Here is a 13,819-nt window from a genome sequence, read left to right on the forward strand (position 1 = left end):
TTGGTTATTAGCAGTAGAATTTCTTTCTTTATTTGTTTTTTGGATTACCCGAAAGTTTACAGAAGGCTTCAGCTTTTGAGTTGCTAAGTTTGGCAATTTCTTTGCTAACCTGTCTGTAGGATACACAAGTCCAGCATAAGTTGTCATGTTGCTTACTATCTAGAGCTGGAAGCAAAGCTATAGCTTTATTTGCATCTTCAGTGAGATTTTTATTTGAGCCAGAAATGTGCATTTAAATTTTCTGGCTTAATAGGAACGTTGTTGTGTTTATTTTCACAGCTTATCTATTTTTTGATAACTTTCCATGCTGCTTTACACTTATTTGTCGAATTGAGTATGTAATTGTTATTGGCTTTCTTCTTGGCTGCAATAATTTCTGATCTATACATTTTTCTTGCTTGCTGTGTAATTTTCCTTCTCAGATTCAGTCTGTTGCAATCTGTCATAGGGCACCATCATTTCTTCCATAAGTTTCTGCAGGTGTGGTGTGTACCAGTTTCTCAGTTCTTGAGGTTTATTACTCTGGTTCTGCTGTGTGTGTTTTTTGTGATATTTAGGACAATATGAGTCAAGGTTTTCCACTAATAATTCTAAAAATTTCTGTGTTGAATCAGTGGTAAACATAACATTAGTGAGTACCATATCCCAGTGTATGCGATTAAGATTGGTTTTTAACTGATTAATTTATGTTTATTGATTGGGATGATGACTCTTCCTAGTTCAGCTGAACCATCTGTCTTGTTGTTTAGAGGGTGCCTAAGCCATAGCTCTGCATGATCTGCTATCCCAAGGTTTAAAGTGTCAAATTCAGTTTTATCTGGCTGAAAGTTGCAGATTTTGTTATCTAAGCATGCAGTGGGCCTGTGGGTTTGTCATTTAGACAGCAGAAATTTAATGATCTTAATATGTCTAATGGGTGCTTCACATGTTTGGAATTATACATAATGTCTGTGTTATAATTAGCAAATATTGCTATGGGGGGTGGTATACTGATACAGCTATTAGTTTTTGACTTGGTATCATTATTGCTGAAACTTCAAAAACTGCTTCCACACATAGAAAACTTACATTTATAACTTCATATTCCAAATTATTTGTTTCTTTGATAAAAATGGAAACACCACCATGCTTCAAATTTGTTCTATAGTAAAATGTAGCTAATTGGTATTGGTAAGGTACACTTAATTCAAGTTCAGTACGAATTAACCAGAAACCAATTTTTCCCATCTGATGTGGTATGACCTTGCCATGGCGGATGGGCCTATCTAACTAGCAGTATCACAACTGTTGATTGCTGAATTTGTGCAGTCACACACATTGAACAGTATGGATGGTGTAATGTGCAACTCAAACCGCAGCCATTGTATTGCGATTCATTGACATTCATAACCAACTCCATTTATGTTAAGACACTTACAGTATCAACTATTGGTAAAACTCTTTTTTTTTTCCCCCATGAAGTTTCACCCTGTGTCAATAATATGCTGTTCAAATTTGCCAAATTCTGAGCAGTGGTTCTCTTTCTACATAGTTTTGAAACTGGTACTGTAATTATGGACACATTGTATATGGGTAACTATAAAAAATAATAAACAAGAAAAGAAATGAAGAAAATGTTTACTTTAAGAACAGCAAGTCCAACAGCAGATCCAAGAGCATTTCCTCCGAAGGTATTTAAGTCCAAAACCTGTCCCATAGTTTTAGCTATTTCAGGTGTTGTTACAACAGCAGCCATTGGAAAACCATTTCCAATTGCCCTTGCCATTGTTACAATGTCAGGCTTCACACCATGCATTTCAAATCCCCAAAAATGTTCTCCAGTGCGTCCAAATCCAGACTGTACCTGGAGAAAAATATGAAGACAGATATTACAAATTAAATGTGATTTAGTTTTTGAGAAGGCATGTGGTTTACTACAGATACACTCTTGATTTGATAACTTTGCAATTATATTAAGTACATCATTAACATGTAATTTTTTCCTTTGGAGATAGTTTATCTATTTTCTTCAATAAGTATTGGAGCAAAGATATTTCCACTAAATGTTTAGTTGCTATCTGAATAAAAGGAATCATTTTATTGAAGTCACATAAAACATTCCCTTCTCCACAGCCAGGACACCCACAGCAAACACACTGCTCCAACATCAGATCACTCCACACCTGTACTGACAGTCTCTCAAAAAGGCAGAGTTTGTTCATTTGTTCATCCATTTATTCATTCAAGCAACCACTCCTGGCTACTTCCGTAAAATATAGTAGCAACAAATTATGATAAGCACTAAGCTACTCAAACTGATAATTGTGGTAATTACTTTTATTTATGTTAAGAAAAAAGCCACTCCCCCTCCCCTTCAAGCTAGCATTAATAGAGCTGCAGACCAGCTAAATGACTGGTTTGATGGAAATAAGCTGACAATAAATACATCCACAACATTTCTGATTTTCAGCTTCTGTTTACTGAGCAAGGTGGCGTAGTGGCTGGCACATTGGACTTGCATTCAGGAGGACAATGGTTCAATCCCGTGTCCGGCCATCATGATTTAGGTTTTCTGTGAGTTCCCTAAATCGCTCCAGGCAAATGCCGGGATGGTTCCTTTGAAAGGGCACGGCCGTCTTCCTTCCCCATCCTTCCCTAATCCGATGAGACTGATGACCTCATTGTCTGGTCTCCTCCCCCTAAACATCCCAACCCCAGCTTCCATTTAAAGGAGGAAGCATCCAATACCACTGTGTCAAACTCCAGCGGATTTACAGCTTCTCTAAAAACAAAATTTTTAGGCGTGTGGCTTCAATATAATTTTAAGTGGCAGACACAAACAACAAAACCAAATGTGCCACTGAAGAGAGTATGCTACAGCCTACATTTACTTGCACACAGAGGAAGCTTCTACACTGTTTGAACTGTGTAGGCCTACTTTGCCCAGTTCTGCACTTCTACAGTATGGGATTATATTTTGCAGTAGCATGACTGCTAGCTCAGTCATTGTCTTGAGCCAAGAAAGAGCTATAAGAGCAACACACCATGCATGACAAACAAGAGTCCTGCAGGACCTTGTTTTGAAAAGTCTTCTTTCCACCCACTCCCCTGCATTCTTATTCTAGAAACATGTAAATATGTGAGAAAGAATTTAAAAGAGAGAAATAAAAACTTTAATATACATGAACATGAGACCAGGCAAAAAGACAAAACTCCACGTCAAGTTAGCAAGGTCATCAGCCTTTAAAACCTTCACTACAAATAGTGCTGTACAAATGTACAATGGTATACCATTCTTCTCAACACTTATTTATGCCAACCCAGGGCTGCCTTTATGCCAGGGTAAAAGGCACAGGTTTAGGAGAGGGGCTCAGTGCCCTATTGTGGGCCACTTGTGGCAATACGCTGATTCAGTGTTGTGCCATTGTGATCACAAGGCGCGTATAAATTCTGGCCATCTGGTCAAACTGGTCATTGGTCGAATTGGCAAGTCGTGTACTCTGTCGCTTGACTAGCAGCGCAAGAACACCAGTCAAATGTGTCAGTATCCAACACAGCACTGCTGTGGAATGTTTACTACAGAAGGTTATTCCACACTTGTGCCATGCTGAGTCTAACAGCTACTGCTGAACAATGCTTCTCCATCAAGGAATGTGAGAGTGATGCTTGACCATGCAGCAGAATGCAAATGCCGTAGATCAATAGCAGGCTGCAACACGAGATGAGGACAGGTACCTACAGCTGTTTGAGCTTGTTGGAACAATAAAGAGTTCACATGTGCACTGGTCTATCTTGCTGCAGCCACTTTACTCCTCTGATGGTCTTCTGTAGCTCTCATCAACCAATCAAACCCGCAACACTCAGTTTGGAAAGCTAAACACATTCCTAACAGATAGAAGAATGGCTCTTCCACCCAACTCTTGCACTCCCAACTCCAATATTCCGGTGTCAGAAGTGGGATTTTAAAAGCACTATGGTGGTCGGCACCACAAGCAAGTAGCAGCATGTGCATTCTATAACTGCTCACGTGTCCTTGTATCCATTGTTCTTTGGATTTGACTTCTTCTTGCTGCCCTATTTTGCATTATGTCAGGTATAGAGGTATGGACTCAGTTATGCTATCTGGAAAGGCCCAAGGATGAACCATTGGCAATGGTTGTGTATGCACAATGTAAGCTAACAGGTTATATGGCTCTATGCACCAAATCCCACGAAATGCTATGCTGGTAGAAAGAGCATTACGCCAGGCAGTGTAGAAAGAATGCTCTGCTGAGATGAGGAAGGTCGTGAGTACCAAGATAGTTTAGGTCAATGTAGGTAGTAGGTGATTGTAAGTGTACTTTGTTGTAAATAGTGTTGATATTTGAATTAGGAATTTAAGAGTTCTCCAAGTGTCTAGTCTTGTAGGTAAATGGTTTGATATCCTCAGAATGCCCAAGTGATGTGCAGAGCTCTTCTCTTCCTTTCCACTTTTGTGTCATACTCCTGCTTGTTCTATTTTCTAATAAGATAGTTTTAAACTGTGGTACACAGCTGACAAAGTAAAATATAGATCAGTGTTGCAGCAGTATCTTAGGTTTGGATTTTTTGTATTTATGTGATGTGCGCTTAGATACTATGACTGAGAGATGGGTCATTGGCTGTGATGACACTGTAATACCACTTGTGGTCACTCGAGGTACAGTGGGCATGGCAGTAGAAAATAAATGTTAGAACCACTGTAGGGTGCTATAGGAGAACCTACCAGATATCAGAGGATTACAATGAAGAGAGAATTATTGAGTATTATAGAGTTGTATAATGGACACAGGCTGTAGCTGGTTAAGCGATTTTGGTTAAATAAACGCATTAGCAGTATTTCAGGGTTTGTGAAGCACAATAGACTGACTTGGTTTCTTGAGGATGAGAGATGAAGTTTAGGGTTTAAGCAGTTGTTCTCTGGACATTAGATCATAATTGCTACTGTAGTGACTTTACCACAGATTATTTCTTTTTTAAATAGTTCATGTTAATCTCTTCTTTCTGCACTTGTGTGCTTATTTTTTATGACATAGTGATAAGGATTAATAGGCCTTTAGGATATCTTGTGAAGGATTAGATAAGTACAACAAAGAAGAAGAATGATTTGCTATTAAGTGTAAGTACAGAGTTGAAGAGGATAATACATGGAAAACGGTGGGCACGAAAGTTTGTAATGTTAGCTAGATTACTGTTGTTGTTCCTACAAGATGCTCTGACACAGGTGATGAATGGACAAGTCAAAGATTTATGCTGTAAGTGTGTCATGGACTCATCAGTGAGGCAACTTGGAGTGTGCTGCAGGCAGCAGTGAGTGAACCACAGAAAGGGCATCAAGCATTTATAGTGAAAGTGTGGTCACATATCTCTGGTATTTCTTCTCAGGGCTAGTCCTAGTTTTTAGGAACAACTAGTAACTGCAACCACATAAACTGTGATGATATTTCAAATGTGTCTAGGTACCTGCCTTAACTGTTAAAGTGTTACACATGGATTCTTACAGATGCAATGAGCCAAATAACTCGATGTGTTTGCAATGAACTGTAACGAATTAATTAGTTTCAGGTTCAAAAACTGGGAAAATTCTGTAGGTCAAATTCACTGTAGAGGGGAAGACCAAAGAGATGAGCTTTTGCAGAAAGGCTCAATGAGGTAAACTGGGCCACTTCCAGCATGCACTGATCAGATGTTGTGCCATGTTGTTCATTTGGTGGCAGTGGCCACCCACCCTATTCCTGGGCCATATAGAGAAATCCATCCTAAGCACTCTTAATCCACTTTGGGAGCTGCCACCTATTACTCACCAAGAAGTCCCTACCACACAGTCTACTCATCTGTGTTCATCTGTACTGATGGGCACTAACTTTCCCAATATGCTGAAGGTCTGACTGAGGCCGATAACTCGGACAGCAAACATAAATTAGAATGTAAGTGGTTAAAAAAGGGATATTCACTCAGGAAATGGTGAACCATCAAAGGTTGATGACAATCAGCACAAAGTGGGAGGGGATCATCACTTAACAAATGACAATGGCTAAAACAACAGTGCTCAGTATGCAACCTAGATAAAATGATCTCCTCATAGTGAGAGAAGATGAGAGAAGATCAGCCAAGCCACTGGGAGAGGTTTAATACCCAGGAGCTTGTTCCCATGAATAGAAAAGATCAGTGGTGATGCCAAATGGGCACCATCTGCTGACAGACTGCAAAACAAAAAGCCTTTGTCGCTGGATGTACTGCGTGGCCTGATACAGGGCGAAGAGCTCTGCCGTAATACGGAGCAGGGTTCATGAAGCCAATACTGAAAATGGTCGGTGCCAATGACGAAGGCACACCCGACACCACAGTCAGTCCGAGAGCCGTCAGTGTACACAAAGGTACTATCGCGAAGCTCCATGCGTAGGTTGAGAAACTTACGTGGATAAAGCAAGTCTGGAGTAGTGTCCTTAGGAAGTGAATGAAGTCCAAGGTGAACACAGGCCACAACAAGAAGCCAAAGTGGTGAAGGGTTCACACCATCAGGAAAGTGGCAGGTAAAATGAGGTTAAGCTGCTGGAGCAATAGTTGGAAGTGAAATCCAGGAGGTAACAGAGAAGAGGGATGTGCCCCAAACTGAAGGTCAAAGGAGTCATTGAAGAAGGAGGCATAGGATGGGTGACCAGGCATGGCAGACAAACAGTAGGAGGAGAACATCATGTCAGTGTAACAGTGGCAGTTTTGCAGCTTCTGCATACAGCCTTAACTGGGCTACTATAAAAGGCACCAGTGCCATGACGATGGATTGTATTGAGATGGCGTAAGATGGTTGGATGTGCAGATGCATAAACAAAACACCCATAGTCTAGTTTTGAACGGACAAGGGATCAGTACAAACTGAGGAGGGTGGTCCAACTCACTCCCCAAGAAGTGACATGTAGGACATGGAGTGACAAGTTACAGCAAGCAACCATGTAAGATACATGGGAGGACCTAGCAAATTTTATTTTGAGTATGAGCCCGGGAATTTTGTAGTTTCAGCAACAGACGCAAGATGTGAAGGGACTGGAAGAAACCCATTGTGCTGCCAGAAATTCATACAAATGTTTTTGTGATTAGAAAGGTGAAAGCCATTGTCGGTGCTCCACAAGTAAAGTGATCGAGACAATGTTGAAGATGCTGCTAAACAATACAAGTCCATGGAGATCTGGAATAGATTGCAAAACTGTCAACAAAAAGGGAGCTGGAGATGCTTGGTGGAAGACAGGCCATAATAGGGTTAATGGTCATAGCAAAGGGGATGACACTCAGGACAGAACCCTGGGGCACACTGTTTTCCTGGATAAAGGTGTCAAAGAAGGCAGAAGCTGCACATACCTTGAAAACTCATTCTTTTAAAAACTCCTGAAGGAAACAGGGCAGCCAGCCTTAGAAGCCCCAGATGCAGAGAATACGGAGGATACCAGTCCCCCAGCAGGGGTTGTATGCTTTCTCCAGATCAAAAAAACATGGCCACAGTCTCTTATTTCCACAGAAAACCATTCATGACATGGTAAACTGCAGAATGGCACACTCAAAATTCACACAGTGCAGTGTTAGTAAATTGCAAGACTCGAGCCACCATATCACCTCGGCATGAATCATACGTTCCATCACCTTGGAAACAGCTGCTGAGTGAAATAGGGTGGTAGTAGAAGGAAGGTGTTTACCCTTACTGGGCTTCAAGCCAGCATCTGGGAAACGAGTCTTCTGCCCAGATGCGATTGTACATATGAAGGAGAAAGTGCTTGCCTGGAACAGTGAAATGTGTTGCAACATCTGCATGTGAACATCATCTGCTTTGGAGCAGAGGATTGGGATGAAGTGAGAGCCTATCTAGCTCCCTTGTAGTAAAAGCAACATTGTAGCACTCATGATTCTGAGAAGAGAAGGGTATTGCCCGAGCCTCCTCAACTCATTTCCAATGGAGGAAGGCAGGGTGACAGTGTGTGGACGTCAAAATCTCCACAAAATAGTGGCCCATGGTGTTGAAGATAGCAGTAGAGTCCATTATGAGATCTTTTACTATGGTCATACTGGAAATTGGGGAACGGACCTTGGTCCCAGAGAGTCATTGTAGGTTGACCCACATGACTGAAGAGGGCATGGAACTGATAAAAGAACTAGTAAACGAAATTCAGCTAGTGTTTTTGCTATCCTAAAGAATTCAATGACACTGTGACTCAACTGTTATGACACTGTGCACACAACTGTTTATAGTAAATGAATTTCGTCACTGTAGGATGATGATTAAAAATATGGAGAGCATGTCTCTGTGCACAAAACGCATTGTGGCATTCTTCAGTCCACTAAGGGACTGGGATACGGCACAGTAAAGATGAAATGCAAGGAACAGAACATTCTGCGGTGGTAAGGATAACATTTTTAAGGTATTCTGTCTGGTCATCACAACTGGGAAACAGTAGTTTGTTGTAGGTCACCGCAGGCCGGTGTGGCCGTGCGGTTCTAGGCGCTTCAGTCTGGAACCACGTGACCGCTACAGTCGCAGGTTCAAATCCTGCCTCGGGCATGGATGTGTGTGATGTCCTTAGGTTAGTTAGGTTTAAGTAGTTCTAAGTTCTAGGGGACTGATGACCACAGATGTTAAGTCCCATAGTGCTCAGAGCCATTTTTTTTATTTATTTATTTATTTATTTTTTTTTTTTTTTTTTTTTTGTAGGTCACCAGGGAGAAGTCAAGAAGTCAAGCATCCAGTCAGCCTTAGTAAGCTGCCATTTGGGTGTGCATGCAGGTGGGGTAGGAGTCATCAAACGGATAGCACATGGGAAATGGCCACTCAAGTATGTGTCAGAGAGAACAGACAATTCACGAGGATGGGCAAGCTGGGCGTTGCAGAAGGAGATGTCCAAGTGGGAATAGGTGTGAGTGGAGTCTGAAAGGAACGTGGGTGCTCCTGTGTTATTGCCCAATAAGCTGGAGGAAGTCTACCCTGGTGACACCGAATGATGGAGCGATGTGAACGGTACAAAGAGAAAAGGTGAAGTGAGGAAGGAAAATGCTGACTGCAACAGCTTGCAGCTGGGTGGTCAGTGAGATGGTTTGACTATAAATGCCATCCTGGATGATCAGCGTGACTCCTCCATGAGATGGAATGCTGTGCTGGGGAGGGGGGGAACAAAGCAGACCGGTAAGAAATGCAAGATATCAAAGTGGTCGTAAGGACACAATTTTGTTTCCTGGAGGCAGAGAATAAGTGGATTCTGTGATTCCAAGAGCAGCCACAACTCCTCCTTGTTGGATTTAAGGCTGAGAACATCCCACTGGAGGAGAATCGTCACAGAGAAAGGGGAGGAGGGAAAAAAGGAAGGGGTCTCACCTCGGCAGCTCCCGAGTGACAGCCTTTGAAGACTCTCTACTACAGGGCGCAGAGGTTGGAGGATCCTGCTCAATGAGATCTAAAGCGTTGTCAGCATCCTCCCTCGGTTGGTCTGTGTTGTCCAGGGCAGAAAAATGGTGGTTCATTGGCAACAAGGAGGTCGGCCAGGGGAGGGTACCATGTGGCGATGCTGTTCAATAGGATCTCAAATTCAGTGAAGTAGAAGACCATTTGCCTTTGTTTGATTCCTTGGAGCCTTTGCAGTTCGCAAATGAAGATTCAGATGTTCATTGGCTGGAGGGTCATAAAAAGTCTTCACGGGAGTATTCTTTCTGTCCTGTCTGACCGAGCGAGGTGGTGCAGTGGTTAGACACTGGACTCGCATTCGGGAGGACGACGGTTCAATCCCGCGTTCGGCCATCCTGATTTAGGTTTTCCGTGATTTCCCTAAATCACTCCAGGCAAATGCCGGGATGGTTCCTCTGAAAGGGCACGGCCGACTTCCTTCCCCATCCTTCCCTAATCCGATGAGACTGATGACCACGCTGTCTGGTCTCCTTCCCCAAACCAACCAACCAACCTGTCCTGTCTGACCTCCTGGTTGTGTAGCAGGTGACTTCGCTGTGTGAGGCAAAAATTTGGTGGCTTGTTGCATAGCTGGAGAAGGAGACAGGGATGCAACCGTGACACTGGGCAATTTTACAACCATGTTGCTGAATTTGAGCTTGCAAATCTTTGTGGCCATGTCCTTCATGGGGTGAGATGTAGTAAGAACAGTACTGTAAGTGCCGGTTGGTAAAACACAGGGTTCTAACTAACCAACAACTTGAGAGCGACAGGGTAAGGCACTTTTCCTTCACCCAGATCTCCTGGATGACCCACTTATCAAGATACGTGGGACATTCTCTGGAGGAGGCTGCATGGTCGCCATTGCAATTGATGGAGCAGGGAGAAAGAGGTGGGAAACTGCCCTTGTGAACATCCCTACCAGAGGTTACACATTTGAACAGGTGTCGGTAGGACATTTGAGTGTGGTTGTAACAAATACACTGGTAGCATCACATTGTGTTTGGAATGTACGGTCAGTCTGTGATGACTTCATGCCTGCTTCAATCTTTGATGGAAGCACTACTCTATCAAAAGTGGGAAAAAGAGTGTGTGTGGGCACTAAGGATGCATCTACCTTTTTCGTCACCTGATGAACTGCAGTGACACTCTGATCAGAGAGGTAAATTTGAATTTCTGCCTTGGTCAGACTATTGAGCAGCCTAGTGTAAATAACACCACATGAAGAATTCAGCATTTGATGGTACTCAACATGAACAGGATAGCCGTGGAGGAGTGAAGCTGCAAGCAGCTGTGCTTGACAGACACAAGTAAGTCTCCAAAACCAAAATGCCACTGTATGAATGAGAGCAGAATTTCACAGGGCTGGCAGTTGCATCAACACCTTTCTGAATAATAAAAGGATGAACCATAGCAAAGGACTGACTGCCTTCAGTACATAAAACAACAAGGAACCAAGGTGCAGCTGGGAGGGCCTTTGTGTCATAAGCCTCATTCCATATATGTCTAGTAGATGTTGACTGAGAAGATGATGACTGGCTCATTGTGAGAAAATCCCCCATAATTGCCAGCATCTCCATTGGCATGCTCCTTCCAAGTGCCACCCCCCTCCTCCCCTCTAAGAGTGGAATTATGCATTACCCAGTCACCTGTTCCACGTCAGATGCATGGGCCGGCCTTCAGGAGCATACAAGAAAGAAGAAGAGACAAGATGGTACCTCAAATGCTGAAGCACAGGAAGGATAGGAGAAGGGGAATGAAGAAAGAAAAAAAGAACAAAAAGCAGGGGAGGGGCTATTCTGTCACGAGGCTATTGAAAATTCAGGATACATTCCTAAAAATATTCCAGACATGTTTCCCAAGGGAAGGGAAAAGAATAGCATGAGGATAGACATGCAGCACAGATGGGAAAAGTGCTGCAAAGGCTGGGCTCTGTGATAGCCAAGCATGGACTCACCAAGGATTGATGAGCCCCCTGGGGGGCCTATTCCATCTGTGTTCCCAACCTCTTCCCCTATGGCACATATCCTTCCAGTAGACCTACACAAGGCTTGTCCCCCTTGTACCACTTGTTGTTGTTGTGGTCTTCAGTCCTGAGACTGGTTTGATGCAGCTCTCCATGCTAATCTATCCTGTGAAAGCTCCTTCATCTCCCAGTACCTACTGCAACCTACATCCTTCTGAATCTGCTTGGTGTATTCATCTCTTGGTCTCCCTCTACGATTTTTACCCTCCACACTGCCCTCCGATGCTAAATTTGTGATCCCTTGATGCCTCATGACATGTCCCACCACCCAATCCCTTCTTCTAGTCAAGTTGTGCCACAAACTTCTCTTCTCCCCAATCCTATTCAATACCTCCTTATTAGTTATGTGATCTACCCACCTAATCTTCAACATTCTTCTGTAGCACCGCATTTCAAAAGCTTCTATTCTCTTCTTCTCCAAACTACTTATTGTCCATGTTTCGCTTCCATACATGGCTACACTCCATACAAATACTTTCGGAAACGACTTCCTGACACTTAAATCTATACTCGATGTTAACAAATTTCTCTTCTTCAGAAACGCTTTCCTTGCCATTGCCAGTCTACATTTTATATCCTCTCTACTTCGACCATCATCAGTTATTTTGCTCCCCAAATAGCAAAACTCATTTACTACTTTAAGTGTCTCATTTCCTAATCTAATTCCCTCAGCAACACCCGACTTAATTCGATTACATTCCATTATCCTCGTTTTGCTTTTGTTGATGTTCATCTTATATCCTCCTTTCAAGACACTGTCCATTCCATTCAACAGCTCTTCCAAGTCCTTTGCTGTCTCTGACAAAATTACAATGTCATCGGCGAACCTCAAAGTTTTTATTTCTTCTCCCTGGATTTTAATACCTACTCCAAATTTTTCTTTTGTTTCCTTTACTGCTTGCTCAATATACAGATTGAATAACATCGGGGAGAGGCTACAACCCTGTCTCACTCCCTTCCCAACCGCTGCTTCCCTTTCATGTCCCTCGACTCTTACAACTGCCATCTGGTTTCTGTACAAATTGTAAATAGCCTTTCGCTCCCTGTATTTTACCCCTGCCACCTTTAGAATTTGAAAGAGAGTATTCCAGTCAACATTGTCAAAAGCTTTCTCTAAGTCTACGAATGCTAGAAACGTAGGTTTGCCTTTCCTTAATCTTTCTTCTAAGATAAGTCGTAAGGTCAGTATTGCCTCACGTGTTCCAACATTTCTACGGAATCCAAACTGATCTTCCCCGAGGTCGGCTTCTACCAGTTTTTCCATTCGTCTGTAAATAATTCGAATTAGTATTTTGCAGCTGTACCACTTACTCCAGTTATATTTGCCTCCTTTACCCGTGTGCATGTGTGTGTGTGTGTGTGTGTGTGTGTGTGTGTAGAGAGAGAGAGAGAGAGAGAGAGAGAGAGAGAGAGAGAGAGTTACACTTGTGCTTTGTTTTGTTTATGTCTACTGAAGGCCTTACTCTGATAACTAGTAGTATCTAGCAGCCTTTTTCCAGTGTGATTGTTAGCCAAACCCACCTTGATGTGGTCCTTTTCATATCAATGTACTGAGAGTCACTGTTCAACAATTTTGCTACAGCCTGTTTGTCAACCAGTGTGTCATGACAGTAATAGGTTGGTGATGTGCAAGTTCAATTCACACCTATTACCAGTATTTGTAATTTAATATTTGAGAATTCTAAGTGATTCTGGGCTCTTGTTGTCAACATAAAGTATGTTTTTATCCCACAAAACTTCGATGCCCTGTATAAACATATTCTCCAGTCAGCATGCAATTCAGTTTAAATATGCTCCCATTTGTTCACAAGATTTAATGTCCATTTCGATTACAAAATTCTTCTGAGTTGTTGACTGTGTCATATTGTAATGCAGAAGAATTTCAGAGAATAATGCTCTTGGCAGTAAGTGCTGACTTTTATTGATCAAAAATGATAATATTCTTGTCCATTCAGAACATGAATCTGTATCTCCATGACAATATTGTGCACAGGGAAGATACTCATATTCTTTGAGATTCTGGCATAAATTCCCAGAGGAATGTGCGTGGTGACACCATGCAGTTCTGTATTAGAGGTCACAGTGCGTCTGGTTTCAGATTTTCCACAGTTAACGAAGCAACTTTGTAGGGTTTGGAAAGTGTGTATCAGAGAAACATGACTGTAGTTTAAAGAACTAGGACTTATTGATGGTGAGTTCTTTATTTTATATCTTACAACTTGAAAAGTGTTACTTACTTCATCTGCAATGCATACGCCACCATTTATCCTCACCAATTCATAAGCTCTTTTTAAATAACCCTTTGGAAACTGAACTATTCCTCCAAGTCCCTGAAAACAGAAAAGATACTGGATATATATATCAATTTTATACAAATT

At 42.2% G+C, this 13,819-nt stretch overlaps 1 protein-coding gene across 6 annotated transcripts in view; it reads right to left on the reverse strand.

Annotated features, from left to right (window-relative positions):
• LOC126253322 (alanine--glyoxylate aminotransferase 2, mitochondrial-like) overlaps positions 1–13,819 on the reverse strand; it is a 155,952-nt gene that overhangs the window by 39,552 nt on the left and 102,581 nt on the right. For all 6 annotated transcript variants that reach the window (XM_049954579.1, XM_049954578.1, XM_049954583.1 and 3 more), the window contains exons 7-8: positions 13,679–13,771; positions 1,622–1,843 (exon numbers count right to left, since the gene is read on the reverse strand). In XM_049954579.1, the coding sequence (XP_049810536.1) occupies positions 1,622–1,843; positions 13,679–13,771 (315 nt within the window). The remainder of the gene's footprint in view (positions 1–1,621; positions 1,844–13,678; positions 13,772–13,819) is intronic.

The sequence above is a fragment of the Schistocerca nitens genome, chromosome 4 (genome assembly GCF_023898315.1).
Source record: "Schistocerca nitens isolate TAMUIC-IGC-003100 chromosome 4, iqSchNite1.1, whole genome shotgun sequence".
Classification (NCBI taxonomy): Eukaryota; Metazoa; Arthropoda; class Insecta; order Orthoptera; family Acrididae; genus Schistocerca; species Schistocerca nitens.